The sequence below is a fragment of the Cebus imitator genome, unplaced genomic scaffold (assembly GCF_001604975.1).
Source record: "Cebus imitator isolate Cc_AM_T3 unplaced genomic scaffold, Cebus_imitator-1.0 Scaffold79, whole genome shotgun sequence".
NCBI lineage: Eukaryota > Metazoa > Chordata > Mammalia > Primates > Cebidae > Cebus > Cebus imitator.
The window spans coordinates 3,136,878-3,160,210 of NW_016107394.1; the positions used below are offsets into that span (position 1 = coordinate 3,136,878).

At 52.8% G+C, this 23,333-nt stretch overlaps 1 protein-coding gene across 3 annotated transcripts in view; it reads left to right on the top strand.

Moving 5' to 3' along the window:
* Positions 1-22,020, top strand: part of P2RY6 (pyrimidinergic receptor P2Y6) — a 26,606-nt gene extending 4,586 nt beyond the window's left edge. Inside the window, exons 1-3 of one of the 3 annotated variants that reach the window (XM_037740109.1) lie at positions 17,090-17,206; positions 19,976-20,061; positions 20,702-22,020. In XM_037740109.1, the coding sequence (XP_037596037.1) occupies positions 20,736-21,722 (987 nt within the window). In that variant the 5' untranslated portion in view covers positions 17,090-17,206; positions 19,976-20,061; positions 20,702-20,735 and the 3' untranslated portion in view covers positions 21,723-22,020. Of the gene's footprint in view, positions 1-17,089; positions 17,207-19,975; positions 20,062-20,701 lie in introns of those variants that run through there. The other 2 variants (XM_017532942.2, XM_017532943.2) reach the window with 2 other exon arrangements.
* Positions 22,021-23,333: the final 1,313 nt, after the last annotated feature.

The window sequence follows — 23,333 nt, forward strand, 5'->3', positions numbered from 1 at the left end:
AACAACAAAAAACTAAACAGTCCCCAGCCTAGGTCTCCTCCCAGACTAGAAATCTCCCTTCCGACTCTTACATTCATTGGTGAGATTCATTGAGGACTTGTTTGTGCCAGGCTCACTCAGGGGCTTTATTATAGATTTATCTTATAATAACAGCAACACCAAGAGCGGTTCATATTATAACTCACATAAAATAAATGGGGAAACTGAGACTCAGAGAGTTAAGTAACTTGCTCCAGCTAATATAACTAGTAGAAGCAGAGGGGTTCAAACCTGAGACTATCTGTCCCTAAAGCTCATGACTCTCCCATTCCATGGGGTTCTTGTTCACAAGATGTCAGGCCTCAGAGCATATTATTAAATGGTAAAATGTTAGTGATAACATAAAAAAAGGAGCAATTAGGGAAACACAAATCAAAACCACAATATGATACCACTTTACACCCACTAAAATGGCTACAAGGAAAAAGACAATAACAAGTGTTGTCGAGGATGTGAAGAAATTGGAGCTCGCGTATACTGCTAGTTGTTAAAAATGCACGCTTTGAATGAAGAGACCCCCAAACAGGCTTTGTGTGAGCAACATGGCTGTTTATTCACCTGGGTGCGGGTGGGCTAAGGCCAAAAAGCGTGTTAGCGAAGGGCGGTGGGATAGGAGTTGGTTTTATAGGTTGGGGCAAATCTTTTGGGTGTTATGGAGTAAGATCAGTTACAGTGGTGGGGGTAGGGGCAAGGAGTCTACATTACCATAAGTTCACTTACAATGGTGGGTGGGGTACGGCATAAGAGTAGTTAAGATGGTAAGGTGGGGCGGAGGGATATTCACAAAGCAAGTATACTTAAGATGGCAGGGTGCGGTGAAGGGAAGCTTAATGATGGTGGGGACGGGAAGCTCCGCTGGGCCCACTGGGCGATCAGGGATAATGGCGAATGCAGGGTTGTGGGTGGTAATCAGCCAAGGCTGGCGGGACTTCAGACTTTCTGGGTCCGGGCTTGCATGTGGAGGCCTGACACTAGTGAGAATGACAAATTATATAGCCATTGTGGAGTGCAGTTAGGCAGCACCTCAAAAAGTTAAACATAGAGTTACCAAATGATCCCCTAGTTCCATTCCAAGGTGTATACACGAGAAAATTTAAAACACAAAAACTTCTACACAAATGTTTATACAGCATTATTTGTAATAGCCAAAAAGTGGGAATAACCCAAAATGCCATCAGTGGGTGAACAGATAAACAATTATGTGGTCTATCTGTACAATGGAATATTATTCAGCCATAAAAATGAAATTTTGATTTATGCTACAACATGGATGAACCTTGAATACATGCTAAGTAAAATATGTCAGACACAAAAAGGTACATATTGTATGATTCAATTTACATAAAAGGTCCAGAACAGGCAAATTCATAAATACAAAAAGGAGATTAGTGGGTTTCCAGGGGAATGGGTAAAATACAAATGGAGAGTAACTGCTACTTGGTACAGGATTTCTTTCTGTGGTTATAAAAATGTTCTGAAATTAGGTAGTGATGATGGTTGCACAATCTCGTAAATATGCTAGAAACCTCTGAACTGTCCACTTTGAAAGGCTGAATTTTATGGTATGTGAGTTTCACCTTAATTTTTTAAAATACGGGAGCAAGAATATAGAAATTACATAGAAGGTTGAGATGAATGTTGATCCTCAGGTAGGTGAACAGTGAAACTTGACTATGGGTGTCCTAGCAGCTGGAGTAAAAAGGGAGAAGCAGCTTCCAAGAGGAGGAAACCAGCTCTTCAGGGGCTTAGGTCTAGGACGAGATTCCTATAAACCCAATTTAGCCCACTGCGTCATAACATCAGAAATACAGATTGAATTATTATTATTACTATTAGACACTGTTTCAGTCTGTCGCCCAGGCTGGAGTGCAGTGGCACGATCGCAGCTCACTACAACCTCTGCTTCCTGGATTCAAGTGATTCTTGTGCCTCAGCCTCTCAGCAGCTGGGATTACAGGTGTGCCCCAGCATACCTGGCTAATTTTTGTATTTTTAGTGGAGACCGGGTTTCACCATGTTGGCCAGGCTGGTCTCAAACTCCCGACCTCAAGTGATCTGCCCACCGTGGCCTCTCAAAGTGCTGAGATTACAGACGTGAGCTACTGGGCCCGGCCAGAAATACAGATTTTTTTTTTGTCTCCCACCTGAGATTCTAATGCAAAAAGTATCAAGAACTGGGAAGGGCCTGCGATTTGACCACACTTGTAAGCCAATGAGTTAGCTGGCTGCAGTTTCATAGATGTTGGCAGAAGACACAAGACTTCTGGTTAAAGATAAAGAACTTTGTTCCTCACAGCAATAGGAGTAGCCCAAATATCAGCATTTGCACCAATTCCCAAATTCCTGCAGGACAATGCAAAATCCAGGTAATAGCTGCACATGCAATAGCTTGCATAACAAGGAAAGGAACCTGGAGCTTAGGCAGTCTGTATCTTTTGTAAGGGGCAGTAAGCCTGCCTGAACTTTGCCCGGAGAAAGACATCATATTTGTTAGTTATACCAGATAGTCAATAAACCTATTTTGTTTTTGTTTTATTGTACTTTAGGTTCTGGGGTACATGTACAGATCATGCAGGATTGTTGAATAGGATTGTTGTACATATATGGCAAGGTGATTTGCTGCCTCCATCCCCCCCATCATCTATACCTGGCATTTTTCCCTACATTACCCTTCCCCACCCTCTCCACCCCCCACTGTCCCTCCCCTAGCCCCCCGACAACAGACAGTGTGTGATGCTCCCCTCCCTTTGTCCACGTGTTTTCATTGTTCAACACCCACCTGTGAGTGAGAACATGCGGTAAACCTGGCTTTGGCTCCATTAGGGGACACTATCTTAATCTTTCTCTTCCAAGGCTGTCTGCTCTGCAAATATCCTTGAAAAGGTTGTCTGGAATAAAGGCAGTCTGTCTCTGCCCATAAGACATGGAGAAATCTGAGTAGCCCTTGGAGAATTGTCTCCCAATAAAGTAGATGTGATGGTCAGGGATGAGTTGTATTTGTTTATTTTTATTTTGTATTTTATTTATTTATTTGTTTATTTATTTATTTTTTTGAGACGGAGTTTTGCCCTTGTTACCCAGGCTGGAGTGCAATGGTGCGATCTTGGCTCACTGCAACCTCCGTCTCCTGGGTCCAGGCAATTCTCCTGCCTCAGCCTCCTGAGTAGCTGGGATTACAGGCACGTGCCACCATGCCCAGCTAATTTTTTGTAGTTTTAGTAGAGACGGGGTTTCACCATGTTGACCAGGATGGTCTCGATCTCTTGACCCTGTGATCCACCCGCCTCGGCCTCCCAAAGTGCTGGGATTACAGGCTTGAGCCACCGCGCCCGGCTATTTTGTCTTTTATTGTGATAAAATACACATAACAAAATTTACAGTTTTAATCCTTTTTGATTGTACAATTCACTGGCATTAAGTATATGCATACTGTTGGGCAACTATCACATCACCACCATTCCAGCTCCAGCACTTTTTTGAGACAGAGTCTTGCTCTGTCACCCACGCTGGAGTACAGCGGTGCGATCTCGTGGCTCACCACAACCTCTGCCTCCCGGGTTCAAGCATTCTTCTACCTCAGCTGGGATTACAGGCACCTGACATGGCTACATCCAGCAGTTACAAGGATGACATGATCATCCCTCTCCTAACTTTCCTACATTCTCACTCAAGTTCTTCCCAGAAGCACCAGGCTTCCATGGTCCACACAGCTAATAATCCAGGAGGAAAAGAGTGAGAATGTTTCACGCTGGTTCCACAAAAATTCCTGGGGCAAACTCTAATTGGTCGGCCCTGAACCAATCACTGGTGAGGAGTCTGGATGGATGCTGAGTCCGGCCTCCACCTAGAATGAAGAAAATCGCCACTGAATGGGGGCAGGAGGCTCCCAATAGGAAGAAATGCTAGACAGGCAAACGTTCCTCCCCAAAAAGAGTCCAGGAGTCTGATGGGCAGCCAGAGTTGGGAAGCTCTGCTTAGAAGGGTGTCCCTTACCTTAGGCTTCCTGTGAGGGGCCTGGGAGAAGTAGAGGGACTCCTTCCAGTTGACCCCTGAAGATTTCCTAGAGGACGCAGCATTTATGAGGCCCTGTGACTGATGGAAAGGTGAGGCCAGGGCAGACTGGGCCCCAGGCAAGTAGGGTCAGAGCAGTAGGGGGGCTGGATTCCCCTGCCACCTGAAATCCTTCCTAGCCCAGCCCTGCTTTATGGTAGGGGCTAAGAATGTGCACTCTGCAACCAGACTCCCCGGGTTCATAGGCCAGGAGTCATTCCTTCTCCCTGTGCTACCTTGAGCTAAACTTTGTGCCTTGGTTTCCCCACCAGAAGCATAAAAGTGAGATAATAAGCAGTCCCACCTTGCAGGGTCCTTATGAGGATTAAATGGGGTAATGTGCATCTGGCACACACTAAGGCTTCAATAATTGTATTATCATCATTATTAGTTTGGGCCTCTTTTCAAGCTCATCCAGAGCAGTTCCAGCTCTGTTCACCATCCTTCAACAGGGCTCTCCCAGACTCCGCCTTTTGTTCACTTTGCCTTTTACGTCTACATACACTTGACCGTTTCATTGCCACCTCCTCACTGAGCCTTCTCTCCTCTGGAACCGTCCCTCCCTGCCTGCGCTCTGGCAGGACTCTGGGACACTGACTCTGGGGCTTTGGATTATGGATCTTCAGGTAGATGTCCCTTGTCCCCACTGAGCACCTCTGGCCAGGACCTGGGTCTCCCTGTCCCTGAGTTTACAATGGGAGTTGGCCAGGCACAGATGTGGGGAGAGGGAAGTCCAGTGGTGGATGCAGCACTGATGAGGGGAAAAAAAGAGCAGGAACTGAAAGTACATCAGGGCCCAGCAGGTCGCGTGCGAGGGGCAGGAGTCAGAGCTGAGTGGAGAGGTCACCAGGGACTGGGTTTGCCTTTATCCTCAGGCAGTGGGAAGATATAGAGAGGGTGTAGAAAGAGAAATGATGAAGTCAGACTTTCGCTGAGCCAGGGTCCATCTGGCCACAGAAAGGCGCTGGGCTAGCCCTGGAGATGGAAAACCCAAAAGCATGAGAAGGCTGTGGCCGAGGTCAGAGGAGGGTCATGGGCGAAAGGAGAGGAGTCTGTGAAAATGGAGCGCACACAGGGCTTGGTGACTGACATGAAGCAAGGCCTCAGTTTCTCCACCAAAGAAATGGCAAGTCCTGCCCTGCTGGCCTCTCCAAGTGGTATTAGAGGATAGCAGGCACTTGGCACTGACCATTCTAAATGGCCAGTGACTGTGCCTCCTATATCAGCTCACCCACTCCCTCACCCCATCCTCGGGCGCTGGTACAGTCCAGGTCAAGCACAGACCAGACCCTCAGGATGCTAGGCCAAGTCTGTAAGCTCCAAGGTCCAGAGTCTGGCTTCACCACTGAAGCCCACCCTGGGAGACCCAGTGGGGCACAGGCTAGCTGAGCTGTGCTGGGGACATCTGGCTCCCTAGGACAGGGTGGGGCCCAGACTCCTCCATCCAAGAAGGGACCAGACCACATCCAAGTGATCTGGAGCAGATGGCACACAGTTCCTTCCCGTTCTATCGTGCTCAGCCATGGCTCACAGACACAGGCTAAGATGGAAGGGAAGTCACCCCTGGGGAATGATGCTGGGCACAAGGGCCAGGCAGGAGAAGGACAGTGGTGCTATTGGAGCTCCACCCCTTGCCAGCTGAGTGTCCTTGGGGACTGTGAATCCAGCTGCCCAGGGGCAAGGTCAGGCCTGGGAGTCAGGTATTCTCTCTCCCACAGCTGACATTCCATGCTCAGATGGCTGTGCTGTCCCAGGAGCTGAATGTCTTTCCTCTCCTGGGCTCAGTTTCCTTCACTGCAAAATGGGTGTAAAGAAGGAGAGGAGAGAACTCTGGAAGCTCTAAGGGTTCCCCTCCCCATCTGCCTGATAGAGGGGCCCTGCATGGGTCTGCCAGTTGGAGCAAGTCATCCTTCTACTCCTCCAGGTCCCTCACTACCAAAGCCACGCCTTCGCTTCCCCTGGGGGGGAGAGGCAGACTGGAGCAGCGGGCTTGGTGATGGGACACAGAGATCGGAGGCTCCCCACTGGCTCCCTGCAGAGCTACAGCATCCTCTTGCCTGTTCTGGGCCCCAGCTTTCCATCTGTGACCTGAGGACTGGTGTAGGACATCTGTCCTTCCAGCACTCTGGCTGCCAGGGCTTATTAGGGGACAGGGAAGACTGCCATGAGCCTGGCATTCAAAATCCTTGATGTGGGCCTACCATTGGCTGGTCCCTGGAGCCTGCCCAGCCCCCGGCCACAACCCCACTTTAGGCCGTATTTTCTCTGAATCTAACCGCAACCAACTCATCCTCCATCTAGCAGCCCAAGGGACCCTCTAAGTCTCAGATTTGATCATGCCTCTGCCCTGTTTTAGAAACAGCTCTCCCAGTGAGGGCTCTCCTCAGCTGGCACCTTCAGTGCAGAGGCCACACATGGAGCCTGGCGCTGTGAGGCCTGTTGGGCCTGGCTCCAGTGATCCCTCAGCCTCACCTCCTGCAGGGCCCCCTCAGCACCTGCAAACACAAACACTTACAGGTACTCTGAAGTCCCACATCTCCAGCAGGTCTCTCTGCCTAGAGCATCTGCCCTTTCCTTTTCCATACTCCACCAAAGAATCACCTCCCCCAGGGAGCCTTCCTTGATACCACACAGGGGTAGAGGCTTCCTTTGTCTTCCTAGAGACCCAGGGGTCTACATCTTCATCTGTCTTTTCCACTAATGGTGGCTCATCAAAGGACAGAGCCCAGAAAAGTATCTGCACATTGTAAGACTCCTTGTAAATGCATGGTGAATGAATGAATGAGGGAGGGAGGGAGGGAGGGAGGAAGCAAAGGTTGCAAGGGAGGTTATTTCCCATGAGCTTGGCTGGTCTATGATAAGATTTTGAGCGATAGCAGAAGCGCCAGTGAGCAAATGCTTACTGTTCACCAGATACTGGGCTAGGTGATCTAGACCCATTATTTCCTCAGAGCCCCCAGTGATGCTGTGACTGTTGACAATATTTAAAATTAAGGACTCTGAGGCTCAGAGAGGTAAAGTCACAGCTCATAAGCTGCAGAGTCAGGACAGGAACCAGGTCTGTTGGGTGCCAAGCTTTGCAGAGGGAACAGTGACGGGTGGCAGAGGGTACAAAGGCCGGGAATGGGCATTTGGATCTAATTCCATGGACTGGGGCTTGAAGAACTCTGAGTTCTCTGGGGAGCTCTGAGGAGAGGCCTGTCCAGGAGTGAATCCTCACATTTTTTATCCTTAGGAGCAGTACCAGGGAATAACCTGGGGAGCCCTGTGCCCCCACCCTCACGTGCTTCACAATCAATGGCCCCTCCTATTCTGTGACAGAAACCATTGATGTTTTTCTCACACCAGTGTCATGAGCTATGAAAAGGTATCATCCCAACCAGTCACCTCCCTGATCCCCTGCTAAACAGATGTCCTGGAGGTGCCCCTGCCCACACCTGGCAGAGTCCAGGCCCTTTCCTGGAAGCTACAGAGGCAGCTCTCCTCCCCCAGCCCCGCACCAGCCCCAAGTGGTGCTCAGGGATGTCAAGCCCAGCCACCCACAGTGGCCTGTTTTCTCCCCAAGGCCTGTGTTGCCAAGATCACTTTGGAGATTTCCTGTGGATGGAGCTCAGACAGTCACCCGCTCCTTGGTTCCATCTTGCCAGCCTCACCCAGGAGACAGGGTACCCACTGCTCTTTCTGGAGCTGGGCCCAAAGGCTCCTGCTCTGCCCTGGGCCTAACTGAAGAGGTGTGAGAAATGGGTGCAGGGAGGAAGTAGAAGTAGGGCTCGTGGGCGACTCTTCCAGAAGCTTGATTGTGCAGGAGGAAGAGGAACAGATGGAGAGGCACGAGGGGTCAAGAAAGAGATTTTGCTCAGATGAGAGGGAGACTGGGGAGTGGAGAGTGTTTGGGCGGAGGGGAAGGAACCAGCAGATTCAGCACAGGGTGGATGCTGACGAGGGGGCCGGAGGCAGTGCCTGGGCCCAGCGGGGCTGTGGAGGGGTGAGGAGAGAAGGTGCAGACACAGCGGTTTATCTGGGCAGTGGGAAGCTGAAGGCAGCCCCTCTGAAAGGCTGTCTGCTCTGAAGGAAGAGTTGAGGGCTGCTGGGGTTGAGGGTATAGGGCCAAGAAAAAAGATGGCGCCAAGGCTTAGAAGAGAGGGGAGGGGAGGGAAGCTGCCCTAGGACAGACTAAAGGTTGAGGACCCAGCCACGAGGGGCAGTGACAGTGTCTGTGGGTCCTCAGGCATTCAACTCTACTCAGCCCCACCGTGCAGGACGGAGCAGTGTGGAGACACGAATTGACTGTTTGTGTTCACGGGAATCCTGGGTCCTGGGGTGGAGGCCTAGGCTGGCAAGGGAAGGGAGAGAAGCCAGGAAGATCCTGGGCCTGGTCCCCGGTGAGGAGGGAGTGATCCTGTGCAGCGAGGTGAGAATATCAGGGAAAGCCTCAGACAGGGGAGGAGGGAGATGTGGGCTGCCCAGCCCTGCCAGGCCAAGTCCTGTTCACCCCTCTCAGCTGGGACTGTTCGCAGCTGGAATCTCACACACAGCTAGACAGAAGCAGCCCCAAGGCTGGCCTTTGGTGCTCACATTTAATCTCTAACTGTTCCCAATCCCCAATAAACACATACTCTTAAGTACAACCTACAGCTTCCTATATAAACAGCCTCAAGCTAAGTCCCCTGTGCACCAAATCCTCTCTATGTGGACATAATTGAACCACCTCTGGAAATGTATCTGTTAATTCATTCAATAAATATTTATTGAGCACCTACTATATGCCAGACACTGTCCTAGGTATATGCAGCAGTGGAAAAAACAAACAAACAAACAAAAAACCCCTGAATTGGTGGATTTTATGTTCCAGTCAGGTGAGAGAGACAATAACCAATAAGTAAGTAGAACAGTATGTTAAAAGATGTGAAATGCTAAGGAGAAAAATATAGCAGAGAAAGGGCAGAGGAATCATGTGTGCATGTGCTGGGTGGAGTTTATAATTTTAGCTTGGAGTGGTAGTAGAAGGTCCCATGGACAAGGTGTCCTTTGAGTGACCACCTGAGGGGATCTGTCCTGTGCCCCTTTTTTGAGACAGGGTCTCGCTCTGCAGCCCAGGCTGGAGTGCAGAGGTGTAATCATAGCTCACTGCAGCCTCGACCTCCCAGGCTCAAGAGATTTTCCTACCTTAGCCTCCCAAGTAGCTGGGATTACAGGCACATGCCAACACACCCAGTTAATTTTTAAACATTTTTTGATAGAGAGAGGCTTTCTCTCTGTTGCCCAGGCTGGTCTCAAACTCCTGGGCTCAAGTGATCCTCCTGCCTTTTGTCTCCCAAAGTGGTGAGATTCCAGCGTGAGCCACTGCACCCAGCTGTCCCATGTTCTTCATGCATGCCCCACTGCAGGAGCCACCTGTTGACTGCCGACCCCCTACATTGCACTCTGAACGAGGTGGTTGCCCCTGACTTTGATCTCTTCCTCCAAGGCCACCCCTCAGGCACCCACAAAGCCCTCTTCCTCCCACACTGGACTGGCCACAAATGGGCCAGTGTGAAGGTGAGGATCTGGGGTTTGATGGCAGGCAGTCCAGCTGATCGGAAGATCACTGATGGATTGGTGGCCCTGGCAAGTAACTAAGCTGCTGGGGGCCTTAGTTTCCTCCTCCCAAAATGTAAGAAGAGACCGTGCCCCCCTCACAGGCCCCAGGCAGGCAATGATACAGGACAGAGGGTAGTGAATGGTTTTGTCTTCAGGTTTGAAAATAGTCACAGACCATGGCCTCATCCTTGAGGACCCACCAATAGGTCTCCTGGGGCCTGGACATGCACCTGAAATTGCCTGGTAAGAATGAAGACCAACAGATGGATGGTCTTGGGACAATCTCTGCAGGGTGTCCTGGGGCAGCCAAGCTCTATGGTCCCAGAGGCAAGCTGGACTGGTGTGGGAAAGCAGACTAGGGGCAAATCTTGGGGCTTGAAGTGACAAAGTATATCTCCCAGTGAGCTTTCTCAAAGTGGAATGCAGTGGCCTAGGAGAGGAGTGAGCTCCCCGTAATGTGAAGTATGGAAGCAGGGGCCAAACAAACCCAGTCAGGAAGGCTTCAGAGAGCCCCCTTCCCTGAGGGGATGGTGGGGAGACCTCTGGGTCAGATGACCTTAAGGCTTCCTTAGTCCTGACGGTCCAGAACTCAGAGCCCTGTCATTGGCCCCTGGGTCCAGCTGGATGTCTTATCTCTGCCGGGTGGGCTCAGGCCCTAGGAGGAGCTAGGGATGATCAGAGCAAGAGTCAAGGCAAGGGCTGCCTTTCACAAGAGGGGAAGAGTTCCCTGAGGCACCCCCTTACCTGTACGTGTTGTGGACAGAACTGCCTAACTTCGGGCCTCAGGGTCTGCCTGGGAAATGGGCAGGGTCATAAACCACAATAACCACCTGGCAGGGTTGGTGGTCTGCCCTGTGTGAGGTGGGGACTGGGGGACCCAAGCAGTCTCAGAGGTGCAACTCCCGCAGCCATTACCTTCATCTTCCTCGACAAATCTCTGTCATCAGACAAAGGTTAAAAAAAAAATTATGGAGCCAGGCAGCACCAAGGACAGTGCCGTGGGGCGCATCTTCATAGACTGGGTCCAGTCATCCAGCGTTTCCCAGTGCCTGTTCAGAGCCAAAGCCTGTACTGTCTCTGAGGCCCCAGAGGCAAAGCAAACTTTGTCCCCAGCTTCTAGCACAGTTAGAAAAGGAAAGGGAGAGAGTCTGACACCACCCCTTTGGCTGGTCTTCTTCTCTGCCCTGACTCCTGACTTCCATTTCTTTGTCCTTTCTTAGGCCACTCTTCCTAAAAGGCAGGCTGTTATGGTGGATCTACAGTACACTTTGGGCAAGTTCCTAACCTCTCTGGCCTCAGTTTTCCCATAGGGAAATGTCAGCTCTCTTCCTAGGCACAAGGTACAGATCTACAGGCAGGACTCCTAGTTTCAAGTGACACAGTTCTAGGTCAAATGGATTAAGGCAAAAGGAGTTTATCAGCTCACGACACCAAAGGTAAAACCTCAGGCGCAGCTGGAGCCAGGCACTCAATACTGTTCTCAGGAAACAATGCATCCCCATCTGTCATCCCTGCCATTCCCTGCCTTTCTATGTGGACAGTCTCCTCCCTGGTGGCAGTATCTCCATCGCCCAGGACAGCGCCTGTTACCCTTGCCTCTAGCAGCTCCTGCCTCGCTTTCTACCAGCTTTGCAAATGCTGTGGAAGACCTGTCTCCTTCCTGATGTCCTAGCAAAACCACCAGAATTGACTCTGAAGCAAGCAGTGAATGTCGCCCGTCCACCCTGAGCCAGTTACAGGCCTGAGGGGCCTGCTGTTCTCTCATTGGCAGGTTTAGGTCACAGAGCCATCACTCCCAGATCCCCAAAACTCTAGATGGGAGAAGGGGGGATCCCCCAAAGGAAAATCAGAGGACGGGATCGTCATCATGAGAGGGAGTCTGGGAACTGGGTGGGAAGAAGCTACAGAGGAGCTGAACAATGCCAGGCTCGCCAGGCGGCTGGACCTGGGCCATCTCTTCCCCCATAGACTGGAGCCTATGGTTATCTGGGAGGATGGGTGGATCCTGAAGGCACTAACTGAGGCTGTCAGCCAGCTAAGCACCAGGTTCCTGCTCGAAGGGAGAGCCAAGTGACCTCTCCCACAAGGAGACAAACAAATTGGGCAGCCTGGTCATCCAGGAAAGGTATGGAGAGCCTCTCCCACTAGCTCCATGGGAGAGTTTTTTTAGGAGGCCCCGGGGATCTCCTGGAGCACTGGGTGGGAGGCACAGTAGCCCTATAGGTGTGGACTTACACAAGTGGACACCACAGGCTGTTCCTCTGCTCATCAGGGGCTGCCCTGTCCCAGCTCCTCCCTGGGCCTCTGTGCTATCCACACAGTTCCTCAGCTCAGTCTCAGGGCTGCCCTTGACTTCTCAGTCTTGTGCCCACTGGGGCTGTCTGGTCTCTCACCCTCTTTATTCACATTCCCAAGAAAGAACCTGTTGCCAACTTTGCTATGCCTCAGTCATCTCATCTGTAAAATGGAAACAGTAGTTGTGAAGAGAGAATGAGACATGGCATATCAAGCATGTTGTACTGTGCTTGCTGTGTCGTCCATGCTCAGTGAATACATGTGTCCAGGCTGTGCTGGGGCTTCTGGGTGCACTCTTGGGCAGCTAGGGCCTCCGATACATAGCAGGGTCTCAGGAGATGCAAGTTACATCTTTGCTAAATTTGAAAAGGCTGGAGAGAAACCAAACGAAAAAGCCCCAGCCCCCAAATTCCCCAAAGCTGCAGCTTCCTCTTCCTTTCACTGAAGATGGCTGTTTCCATTTTAACTTTAATTCCTGTGACCAGGAGTTGAGAAGGGGAAGTGGGAAAAGAGAAGAGAAATCAGGGCCCCTGCCTCTGTGTTCCCACCTGCCAGCTTTGTCCTGTAGCCAGCCAGATGCCACAGGTAGGACCAGAACTCTTCCAGGTGGGAGGACTTTGCTTCCTGCCATCTGTCTTCTGGGTTGCCCCTGCCCCAGGCTAGAGGCTGCCTAGAATCAGGATTGGGTTAATGACTGGGGCACAGAGGGTATAGTGACCCCGTACAGTAAGTAGGTACCATAAATAGCCCTGTTTACCCAGGCTCAGAGAGGGTAGGTGGCTCTAGGTCACACAGCCTTTCTGACTCCTCCAGGGAAGGAAGCTAACTCTTGACCCCGTCATCCTGTACCCTTGCTGCTAACTCACGGTCCAGGGCCCCAGCAAGGGGGTTTCCAGGCCTTATTTCCCAGCAGGCAGGCAGGCCAAGATTAGGAAGCCTCTTCCCACGTCCAGCCTGGTCTGAGCTGGTTCCTGCCTCAGCTGGCTGGCAGACAGTGACTCAGGCTTCCAGCTCCTGCCTTTGGCCAACAGGTCCCCTCATCCCCACTAGATATGAAGGCCTCCGGGGATGGGGGAGGCTGTGGGGTCATGTGAAGTTTATCCCGAGATCATAGGATCTATGCAGCCTGAAGGGCCTGGCCCCTTGTCATTTCTTCCTATATCCATATGGAATCGCTCCTGCACTAAACTGACCTCATGGTTGTCGCCTGAACTGAATAAAGGAAATTGGCAGAGGCTGTCCCCACTGTGAGGTGAGGGGCTACAGAGTTTTGCCGAAGGTGTACCCAGAGTGGAGATTGGCAGTGGATGCCTGAGTCTCGGGCCTCTACCTCAGACAGTCAGGGCCAGTGGCTTCTGTGACCACATGGACCAGGGTGAGAACCTGAGAGCAAGGGCTTCAGCTCATCTGGGGAGGGTGAGTAGGAGGAATGTGGGGGACTGGGCCAAGAGGAACTGAGATTGGAAACCCAGTCCTGAGGCTGCTCAGTGGCAGCCCGGAGGGGAGGCCCCAGCTGTGGGCAGACGGGCCTTGCCCTCACCCCTCCCTGGCTGTGTGAAGGAGCGTGGCTGGCTGTCCACTGGCGCCATCTCATGGCTACAGGGCCTCAGTGCGGGGAAGACCCAACTCCCCTGGGAATCCCCTTCCTAAGCCTTAGTTTCCTCATCTGTAAAGGGGAGGGAATAAGCCACCCCACACCAAATTGCCCAGAACTACAGATAAAACATCTGGTATAGAATAGGCATTTAAGAAATGACACTGGCGCTGGGTGCAGTGGCTCGTGCCTGTAATCCTAACACTTTGGGAGATGGAGGCGGGCAGATCACCTGACGTCAGGCGTTCAAGACCAGCCTGGCCAACATAGTGAAACCTCATCTCTACTAAAAATACAAAAATCAGCTGGGTGTGGTGGTGGGCACCTGTAATCCCAGCTACTCGGGAGGCTGAGGCAGGAGAATCGCTTGAACTTGGGAGGTGGAGATTCCAGTGAGCCAAGATCATGCCACAGCACTCCAGCCTGAGCAATAAGAGTGAAACTATGATCAAAAAAAAAAGAAAAAAAGGCCAGGTGCGGTGGCTTACACCTGTAATCCCAGCACTTTGGGAGGCCGAGGCAGGCGGATCACAAGGTCAGGAGTTCAAGAACAGCCTGGCCAACATGGTGGAACCCCGTCTCTACTAAAAATACCAAAAAATTGGCTACGCATGGTAGTGTGTGCCTATAATCCCAGCTACTCTGGAGGCTGAGGCAGGAGAATTGCTTGAACCGGGACCAAGAGGCGGAGGTTGCAGTGAGCCGAGATCCCGCCACTGCACTCCAGCCTGGGCTACAGAGCGAGACTTTGTCTCAAAAAAAATAAAGAAGAACAAAAGAAATAAAAGAAAATACACTGTCTGGGCACGGTGGTATATGCCTGTAACCCCAGCACTTTGGGAGGCCAAGGAGGGAGAATCTCTGCCAGAGGGAGGCTCTGCCTTGGAGGTTTCATAACTGGCCAGTCCCCCTCACGCCTCCCATCTGAGGCCCACTTTGCACAGCTCATCCATTGCTCTGGCTTCTATATTTATTTATTTCTCACAGAGGGTAAGCTCATTCCCCACTTCTGTGCCCTTGCCCACACTGGGCCTCCTGCCTGGGACGCCCTCTTCAGCCTTGCTGTGTGTCCAGGTCTCTGTAGCCCTTCAGTGCCCAGCAGTGGACATGCTTTCTCCAGGAGCTTTGTGGTTTACTCTCCCAGGTGCACCCATGACCCCTCAGACCTGAGCGCTCCCTCCTGGGCCCCACCCCCTCCTCTAGGCCTAGCCAGGTCCATAGGCAAATCTAAGGCCTGGTGAGAGCAGGGCAGTTCCTTTGCTCCAATTCAGTGATCCTGAGATTCTTTGAAGTTCCAAGCCCTAGGATGCTGTGGTTTCAAGGTTTTGAGAGTCCTCAAACCTAGACTCTGTTAGGAAGGCAAAGAACTAAAAGGCCGGTGGCTAATGGGTGCTCAGTGGTTGCTGAGGTGCCAGGCCAGGCCTCTTGTATGTCCTTGAACCCCTGAGAAGAGGGGAAGAAGGGGAAGCTGGCCTTAGTTTTTTTCTCCATCCGTCAGGTGGAGCCCCATGAGCCTTCCCTTACCCTCTGAGGTTAGTCCAAGTGCCCTTATCTGAGCAGAGCGGTGGGATTAGGGGTCTCCAGATCTGCACGTCTGGGTCCTCTGGATGAGGCATGATAGGGACAGCTTTGTATTTCATCCAGGTGGCAGGAACTGAGACCACTTAGACGTCTAGCCCAAGTCCTGCCCTGGTTTTGATACCCCCAAGGAGCCCTCAGAGCCATTCCCATTCCTGGGACAGTGACCCGCCCTGCTGGGAGTGGCTATGGGAGGTTGTTCTGGGGACCCAGCAAAGGACTGGCTGCTGAGCTGAAGGCCACCTTGCTTTCCTGAGCCTCAGCACAGCTCACATCCGATCAGGAGGTCCACAGTCAGCCAGCGGAAGCGACCCCTTAGCACAGGCCTGAGTAAGCAGTAGGTGCTCAATCTGTGCACAACTGACCAAGTGTTTACTGGAAATTCAAATCTGATTTTTCTCAGTGTGATCCAAACTTTGGGTTCCCACCCTGTTCCTCAGTCCCGTCGCTGGGAAAAAATGGCTTTGGGGAGAGATCAGTGCCTTTTTTATTTGTTTGTTTGTTTTTTGAGACGGAGTCTCGCTCTGTCACCCAGGCTGGAGTGCAATGGCACAATCTCAGCTCACTGCAACCTTCACCTCCCGGGTTCAAGCAATTGTTCTGCCTCAGCCTCCTGAGTAGCTCGGATTATAGGCACGTACCACCACACCTGGCTAATTTTTGTATTTTTGGTACAGACAGGGTTTCACCATGTTGGTCAGCCTGATCTCAAACTCCTGACCTTGTGATCCACCTGCCTTGGCCTCCCAAAGTGCTGGGATTACAGGCGTGAGCCACGGCACCCGGCCGACATCGGTGCCTTTAGGGTCACCTTCAGCTCTGATGCAGTCAGGCTCTAGGATTCTCTTCAGCACCTCCCAGGGTAGATGAGCCACCCTGAGTGGCACTTCATCCTCCCAGCACACTGGTGGTCAGTATGACCATATTCTACCAAGGAGGCTCAGAGAAGGGAGGGGCTTATCTCAGACAGTGACTGGGGGCAAAGGTAGAGTAAGAACCTGGGCTTCGAATTCCCAGTGCACCATTCTTTCCCCATGCCATCCTCCCCTGCCACCTGCCATGCTGCCTCAGCTTCTCCAAACCAAAGCCCACTTCCTCCAAGTTGCCCTCCTGGAATGCTGCCTCCACCCCTGGAGCTGACCTCCCCAGGACAGTGAGGAGCCACATCTCCTACTCTGGTGCTGCTAACAGCTGTGAGGCCAGTTTGGTGGTGAAGAGGGTCTGGGGAGCATCTGGCACAGGCCCCCGGGTTCTCAGGGGCTTCACATCTATCTCCACTGCCCACGTCCATCACTCCTTACGTGCTCTGCACCTGCCATGTGGGAGGGGCAGTCACTGCGAAATGGGGGAGCGTGGGAGGATCTGGTGACACAGAGTAGGTACTTGATAAATGTGTGTGGAGAAAAGGTGAAGAGGGAAGGAGGGAGGGAGAGGGCGGCTGAGTAAGTTGGTGTCTTAGTGGATTGCCACATGGAGCGTTGGAAATAGATGCTCGGTGCTGGAAAGATGGGTAGACGGACACGTTGGTGAGTGAGCTGTTGAATGAGGGAAGGAAGGCTGGATGAAGGAGCGAGTGCCTGGGAGGAGGAATGTTCACCCTGTGGCTCTGAGTGTTACAGCTAAAGGAGGAGCTGAGAGCTCTCTAATCCCTGCCCTACCCATTTGACAACTGAGAAGACCGAGAGAGGGCTGGGCAGAAAGAAAACTGCGGTTCTGTGGGCTGGCAGCCTCTGGTTCTCCCCTACCCCCCTTCCTCTACCCCCATCCCCCGCTTTCCCCTGCTGGGGTTGGGGAATGTTCCGGGAAGGACGCCCTTTTTCCACCTCCTTGCTCCTTTAAACCCAGTTTCCGCCAGGCACTAGGCGTGGTGTTGGGGATGGGAGGGAGCCGGTGACCCCCACAGGGGCTCTTTTAGTCAGAGACAGCCCTGCCAGGAAACAGAGGAAGCTGCTCACCCTGTCAGAGGAGTTGCAGTGTGGCCAAGGCAGGAGAGTGGGGACCTCAGCTCTGGCTTCCCTTTCCCCAACACACTTGGGACCACCAGCGTGCTGCAGGGACAGGAGGCTGCCTGTGAGTGTGGGTGCGTCTTGGGGCCATGGGTCAGTGCAGGGGTTGGGGGTCGGGGGTGGCTGCACACAGGGAACTGTGACTGAGGGCGGGCTGGGGTCAGCGCTGACCTAAAGGAGGCCCACAGAGTTGGGGGGCCCCAGAGGAAGGGAGAAAAGGCCCAGAAAGGAAGAAGCAAGGTGAGCTCTGAAGCTAGATAGACACAGGATTTTGATGAATGCAGATGAGTTGAATGGCACTTTGTGTGAAGGGAACAGTGGAGCTGGAGGCTGGAGAGGGAGTCCGGCTCTCTGGCTGCCACTGGCTGTGTGGCCGTCTCCATGTCTTGGGGATGTGATGAGAGGGGAAGGGGCAAGGGTGGAGGGAGGAGCAGAGTGGCCCTGACATACTTCGGACAGGGCTGGAGGGCTTGGCGGGGCCTTGAATGTCAGGAAAAGGGTTTGGGCTTTTCCCCAGAGGGCAGAGGGATGCGAAGAAGGGTGTAGTCAGAGCCAGTTGTTGGCAAGCCCCCCCACCACGGGGAGAGTCCAGCCCAGGAAGAGGCTGGGGTCTGTTCCGATCCCGGACTTAGGACCCAAGAGCTGGTGAGTGATGTGAGAGCTAAGATCAGCTGCTGCCTGGAGGTGAGAACCAAGCAAATCCCCCTCGAGGCCAGCCCCCGGCCCGGAACTGGGAGGACAGCTCAGCTCTTCTAGGCCCTCAAAAGCAGACCAGGGAGCTGGGGCGACAGCCAGGCCAGTCTTTCCTGACACAGCCCTGAAGGTTTGCCCAGAAAGCTGTGCCCCGGATCCCCTCCTGCAGCCCCCTGCCTCCCTCCAAGAGGGAAGGGAGGTGGTCCCAGGAGGATCAGTCTCGCCGGCTCGTGAGAGAGGCAGACTGCAGTCCCCAGGCATCTAAGACAGAGGATTGTCCCTGGGGGTGGGATCTGAGGGTGAGGGCCACCCAAAGGAAGGTTGAAGGACACAGCACCCCTCTAACACCTCTTCTCCTCAAAACCCTCTTCCCTTGCAGACTGGTCTCCTCCGACTCTGTGAGGAGAGACGCAGGGAGGCCAGAGGCTGCCTCTTGAAGGTCAGCCCCACGGAACCAGCAATTTTCTTTCTCCTCAGATTTCTTTGTCAGACCCTGTGTGAGAGCACACCAGTCTGCAAGGACAGAGGGTCATGGTGAGGAGGAGAACATGGTAGAAGGGCGCTGTGTCCCTCAGCCTTCCTCCTCACCCGGGCTGTCCTTACACCCTTCTCCACCCATGGAAATCCTCCTGAACACCTGGACCTTGCTCTGTCTTTCATTCTGCTCTGAAAAGTCTCTTCCATCCAGTGGCTCACACTGGTCTCCTCCATCAGACTAGCATATCTGTATCTGTATTCCTGTATCTCCATGTGCACCTTTACACTACACCTTCATGTATCTAGCTGGCAGGGTGGACTCAGTGAATGCCTGCCATGTGAAAACAAAAGAATGAACACGGGAATGAGAATGGCCTGAACCAATGAATGAAGAGATGAGTGGACGTTCTCTGCTTGTGTTAATCCTGGCTTCCTGGCTCTGCTATGGGGGAGCTGGTGTGTTTCTTCCTCTGACCTCCCCGTGGTACCTACCTTGTCCTAGCTGGGCACCCAGCACTCCTAGCATATGGGCTAAAGCCCCACAAAGAATCTTTGATAACTGAAGGTGGCATGGAGTATGGGATGCAGACTACAGAATTCAACATTATCATTTTGCACAGAATTGGGGTAAACTAGCTTCACCAAAATGAAACTGTAATTTGGGAGGCATGTATTTTTCTCTGATATAACTTTTAAAAATCCCATAACCTTACTTAGTAGGTATATTAAGAACAGCAAACACTTGGCCCTATGCCAGGCACTGATCTTCACAACAATCTTATAAGGCAGGTACTATCTCATCTCATTTTACAGGTGGGGAATCTGGTGGACTGAGGTTAACTAGTGTGCTCAAACCACATAGCTCATCCATGGCATAGCTGGGACTTGAACCTGAGCATCTGGATCAGAATCCATATACTTTGCCTGAACTCTTTACCACCTACTGAGTGCATCTGCAGGACTTCATATTTTTTCTGGGCCTCAGTTTTTCCCATCTGTAAAATGGGAAAAGAGGAGGATTAGACTCACTATCTCAAAGGCCCATTGGATTTAAGTTGCAAATTTTCTCTAGACACCAGTAATATGACAATGTCAGTTTAGAGGTGAATGTCTAGGAGTCAGACTTACCCCAGCAGGGAACCCCTTAGGGTATTTGTGCCACTGGCTCTCCCAAAACCCAGACTGAAAGAATGAGAGGAGGGACAAGATGTAGAATGCAATGGCATGGCATTTATTGAGCACTACCGAATGTCATCACTGCACATGTCACTGATGAGGACACTGTGATATGCCCCACCTCACACAGCACGGAAGTCGGGGAGCAACATTTCAACCCAGGCCTGCCTAGCTCTGAAGTTGGCCAGGTAACCTACACGTCCCATGTCTGTGGGCTACACTAAGCTGCCTCTTCTGGACTGGGGAGCTGGGCTCTGGTTCTGACTCTGCTCTGACTCACGAAGAAAGAAGGAGCAGTCCCTGCCACTCACTGTGTCCAGATAAACAAATGACACGGTCCCTCACCCATCCGCCTTCAGAGACACTGTTTTCATTCTGGGCGCCAGGGGGCGCTGTGGTGTTAGAGGCTCTGCTAAACCCACCTTTGTAGCCTCAAGTGGAAAGATGCAGTGGGGAACTGGGAATCACCTCCTTCCCTATTTTACAGATAACAAGACGTCTGCCAGAAGGACCATGGCTTTGGAAGGTGGAGTTCAGGCTGAGGAGATGGGTGCTGTCCTCAGTGAGCTCCTGGTGTGTGGACCCTTCATATTGGTTAACTAAGAGTTATCAGGGCCCTTTCTGCCCCAGACCCTGGGCTAAGACACAGAGAGACACGGGACCTGGCCCCTCTCCTCAAGCGAGTCCTGGTCTGTGAGAAGCACACAGATCCACCGTGACCAGTCTCCACACCTCAGGGAGCCCGGGGCAGCCCTGCACAGCATGATTTAGCGCTTATAACCTCATGACATTCCTGAGAGGCAGGCACCACATTCCCCCGTTTCTCCGATGAAATGAAATCACCACCTCAAGGTCACATAGCAAATGCATAGCAGAGTTGGGATTCAAACCCAAGTCCATCAATCTCCACTAACAGAGAAAGACATATGGCCAGGGCTTTGAAGGATGAATAGAAGTTCACTAGGAAGGCTGAAGGAAAATGAGTACTATAGAAACGCAGTGAATCAGATTTCTCCCAAGCATGAGCTTTATTGTATCTCAAGTTTTCTCTAAGTGAGGTCTGTGTGGGGCTTCCACGGGGTGGTTAGAGTAGCAGAGTTGACAGAGTTGGTGCCCTCACTGTTCAGACAGGGAAATCAAGGCTCGAGTAGGGGCAGGGCCTGCTGGGTGGTGAGTGAGTACGTCACTGACAGGCTGTGTATTGCTTTCCTAGCCTCTCTGAACGTAGGAAATCCAGCTGGGCAGCCATGGAGCGGGACAATGGCACAGGCCAGGCTCTGGGCTTGCCACCCACCACCTGTGTCTTCCGTGAGAACTTCAAGCAACTGCTGCTGCCACCTGTGTATTCGGCCGTGCTGGCGGCTGGCCTGCCACTGAACCTCTGCGTCATTGCCCAGATCTGCATGTCCCGCCGGGCCCTGACCCGCACGGCCGTGTACACCTTAAACCTCGCCCTGGCCGACCTACTGTATGCCTGCTCCCTGCCCCTGCTCATCTACAACTACGCCCAAGGTGACCACTGGCCCTTTGGCGACTTCGCCTGCCGCCTGGTCCGCTTCCTCTTCTACGCCAACCTGCACGGCAGCATCCTCTTCCTCACCTGCATCAGCTTCCAGCGCTACCTGGGCATCTGCCACCCACTGGCGCCCTGGCACAAACGTGGGGGCCGGCGAGCCGCCTGGCTAGTGTGTGTAGCCGTGTGGCTGGCCGTGACAGCCCAGTGCCTGCCCACAGCCATCTTTGCTGCCACAGGCATCCAGCGTAACCGCACTGTTTGCTATGACCTCAGCCCGCCCAACCTGGCCACCAGCTACATGCCCTATGGCATGGCTCTCACTGTCATTGGCTTCCTGCTGCCCTTTGCTGCCCTGCTGGCCTGCTACTGTCTCCTGGCTCGCCGCCTGTGCCGCCAGGATGGCCCGGCAGGGCCTGTAGCCCAGGAGCGGCGTGGCAAGGCGGCTCGTATGGCAGTGGTGGTGGCCGCTGCCTTTGCCATCAGCTTCCTGCCTTTTCACATCACCAAGACAGCCTACCTGGCGGTGCGCTCGGCACCGGGCGTCTCCTGCCCTGTGCTGGAGGCCTTTGCGGCAGCCTACAAAGGCACGCGGCCATTTGCCAGCGCCAACAGTGTGCTGGACCCCATCCTCTTCTACTTCACCCAGAAGAAGTTCCGCCGGCGGCCACATGAGCTCCTACAGAAACTCACAGCCAAATGGCAGAGGCGGGGTTGCTGAGTCCTCCAGGGCCTGGTCAGCCTTTATGTTTGCCATTGTGGCTGGGGCTCTGGGAGCCCCACCAACCCCAAGCCATGCAGAGAATTAGAGCTCAACTCAGCTGGGCATGGAGTAAAGTCCCTCACAGGACCCAGAAACTCACCAACAACTATTTATTCAGCCCTTCTCTGGCCCAGGCCCTGTGGGCATGGAGATGATGAGGCCTGAGCCTGGCTCTTGAGAGGTCCTGGTCAGCCGTGGAGAGCTGGGGATACCACGTTAAGGTGCTTGCAAAAATACAGTGTGACATGTACTGTCATCACGGGGTATTGGCTGGGCGTGGTGGCTCACACCTGTAATCCAAGCACTTTGGTGGCCAAGGTGGGCAGATCACCTGAGGTCGGGAGTTCAAGGCCAGCCTGACCAACATGGTGAAACCCCGTCTTAAAAAAAAAAAAAGGTGGGGGGGTATGCTCCATGCATTGAGTCACCAATGAAGGGGATGAGGGAAGATGAGAGCGGGAAGTGAGAGCTTCGGGGAAGCGGCATTTGATCTGGGTTTTGAGGGATGACTATGAGCTCTCTGGAGAGGAGGGATATTCCATTTATTTAGCAAGCCTTTACTGACACCTTGTGCTTAGGCCTGGGTTGGTTCTGAGACCCTAGAAGAACCAGTGCTAGCCCTGGTCCATACAGGCTCCCAACTGCTGGAAGTATGGACTGGCACAGCAACATCAGGGTTGTACAGAGGGAAGCATGGCTGGGGGGAGGGGGTACCCAGAGTGTGGCCATGACCCAGTCCAAGGAGTCAGGAAAGACCTCTCTGAGGAGGGAACATCTGAGGTAGGTGTCGAGGGCTGAGTGGGAACTTGGCAAGCAGAAGTGGGGAGCACTTTAATGCAGCCCCGGGATGCTCTATGCATATCCAGTCGTGTCAGCCTCATGCTGGGCTCTGCCCTGGGCAGACAGAGGACTGGAGCGGAGGACACATGGCCTCGATTGTGTGAAAGCTGAGAAAAGGGAGCTGTGCCTCAGTCACCCTCCAGACAAGGGCAAGAGTTGGCCAGATGCTCCAGGCTGTGGGAGGTCAGTGGAGGGAGCAATAGCGTGGAGCTTCTTAGAAGAGGCAGGAGGCTGCCGCTGGGCACAGTGGCTCATGTCTGTAATCCCAGCACTTTGGGAGGCCGAGGCGGGCGGATCACCTGAGGTCAGGAGTTCAAGATGAGCCTGACCAGCATAGAGAAACTCTGTCTCCACTAAACCTACGAAATTAGCTGGTGGCACATGCCTGTAATACCAGCTACTCGGGAGGCTGAGGCAGGAGAATCGCTTGAACCCGGGAGGTGGTGGTTGCAGTGAGCTGAGATTGTGCCATTGCACTCCAGCCTGGGCAACAAAAGCGATACTCCGTCTCAAAAAAAGAAAAAGAAGAAGAGGCAGGGGGCCAAGTGTTCATGTGCTCGTGCCTGTAATCTCAGCACTTTGGGAGGCCAAGGCAGGAGGAACGCTTGAGCCCAGGAGTTTGAGACCAGCCTGGACAATACAGTAAGACCCTGTCTCTGCAAAAAAATGAAAATATTACCCTGGTATGGTGGTGTGTGCCTGTAGTACTAGCTACTCAGGAGGCTGAGG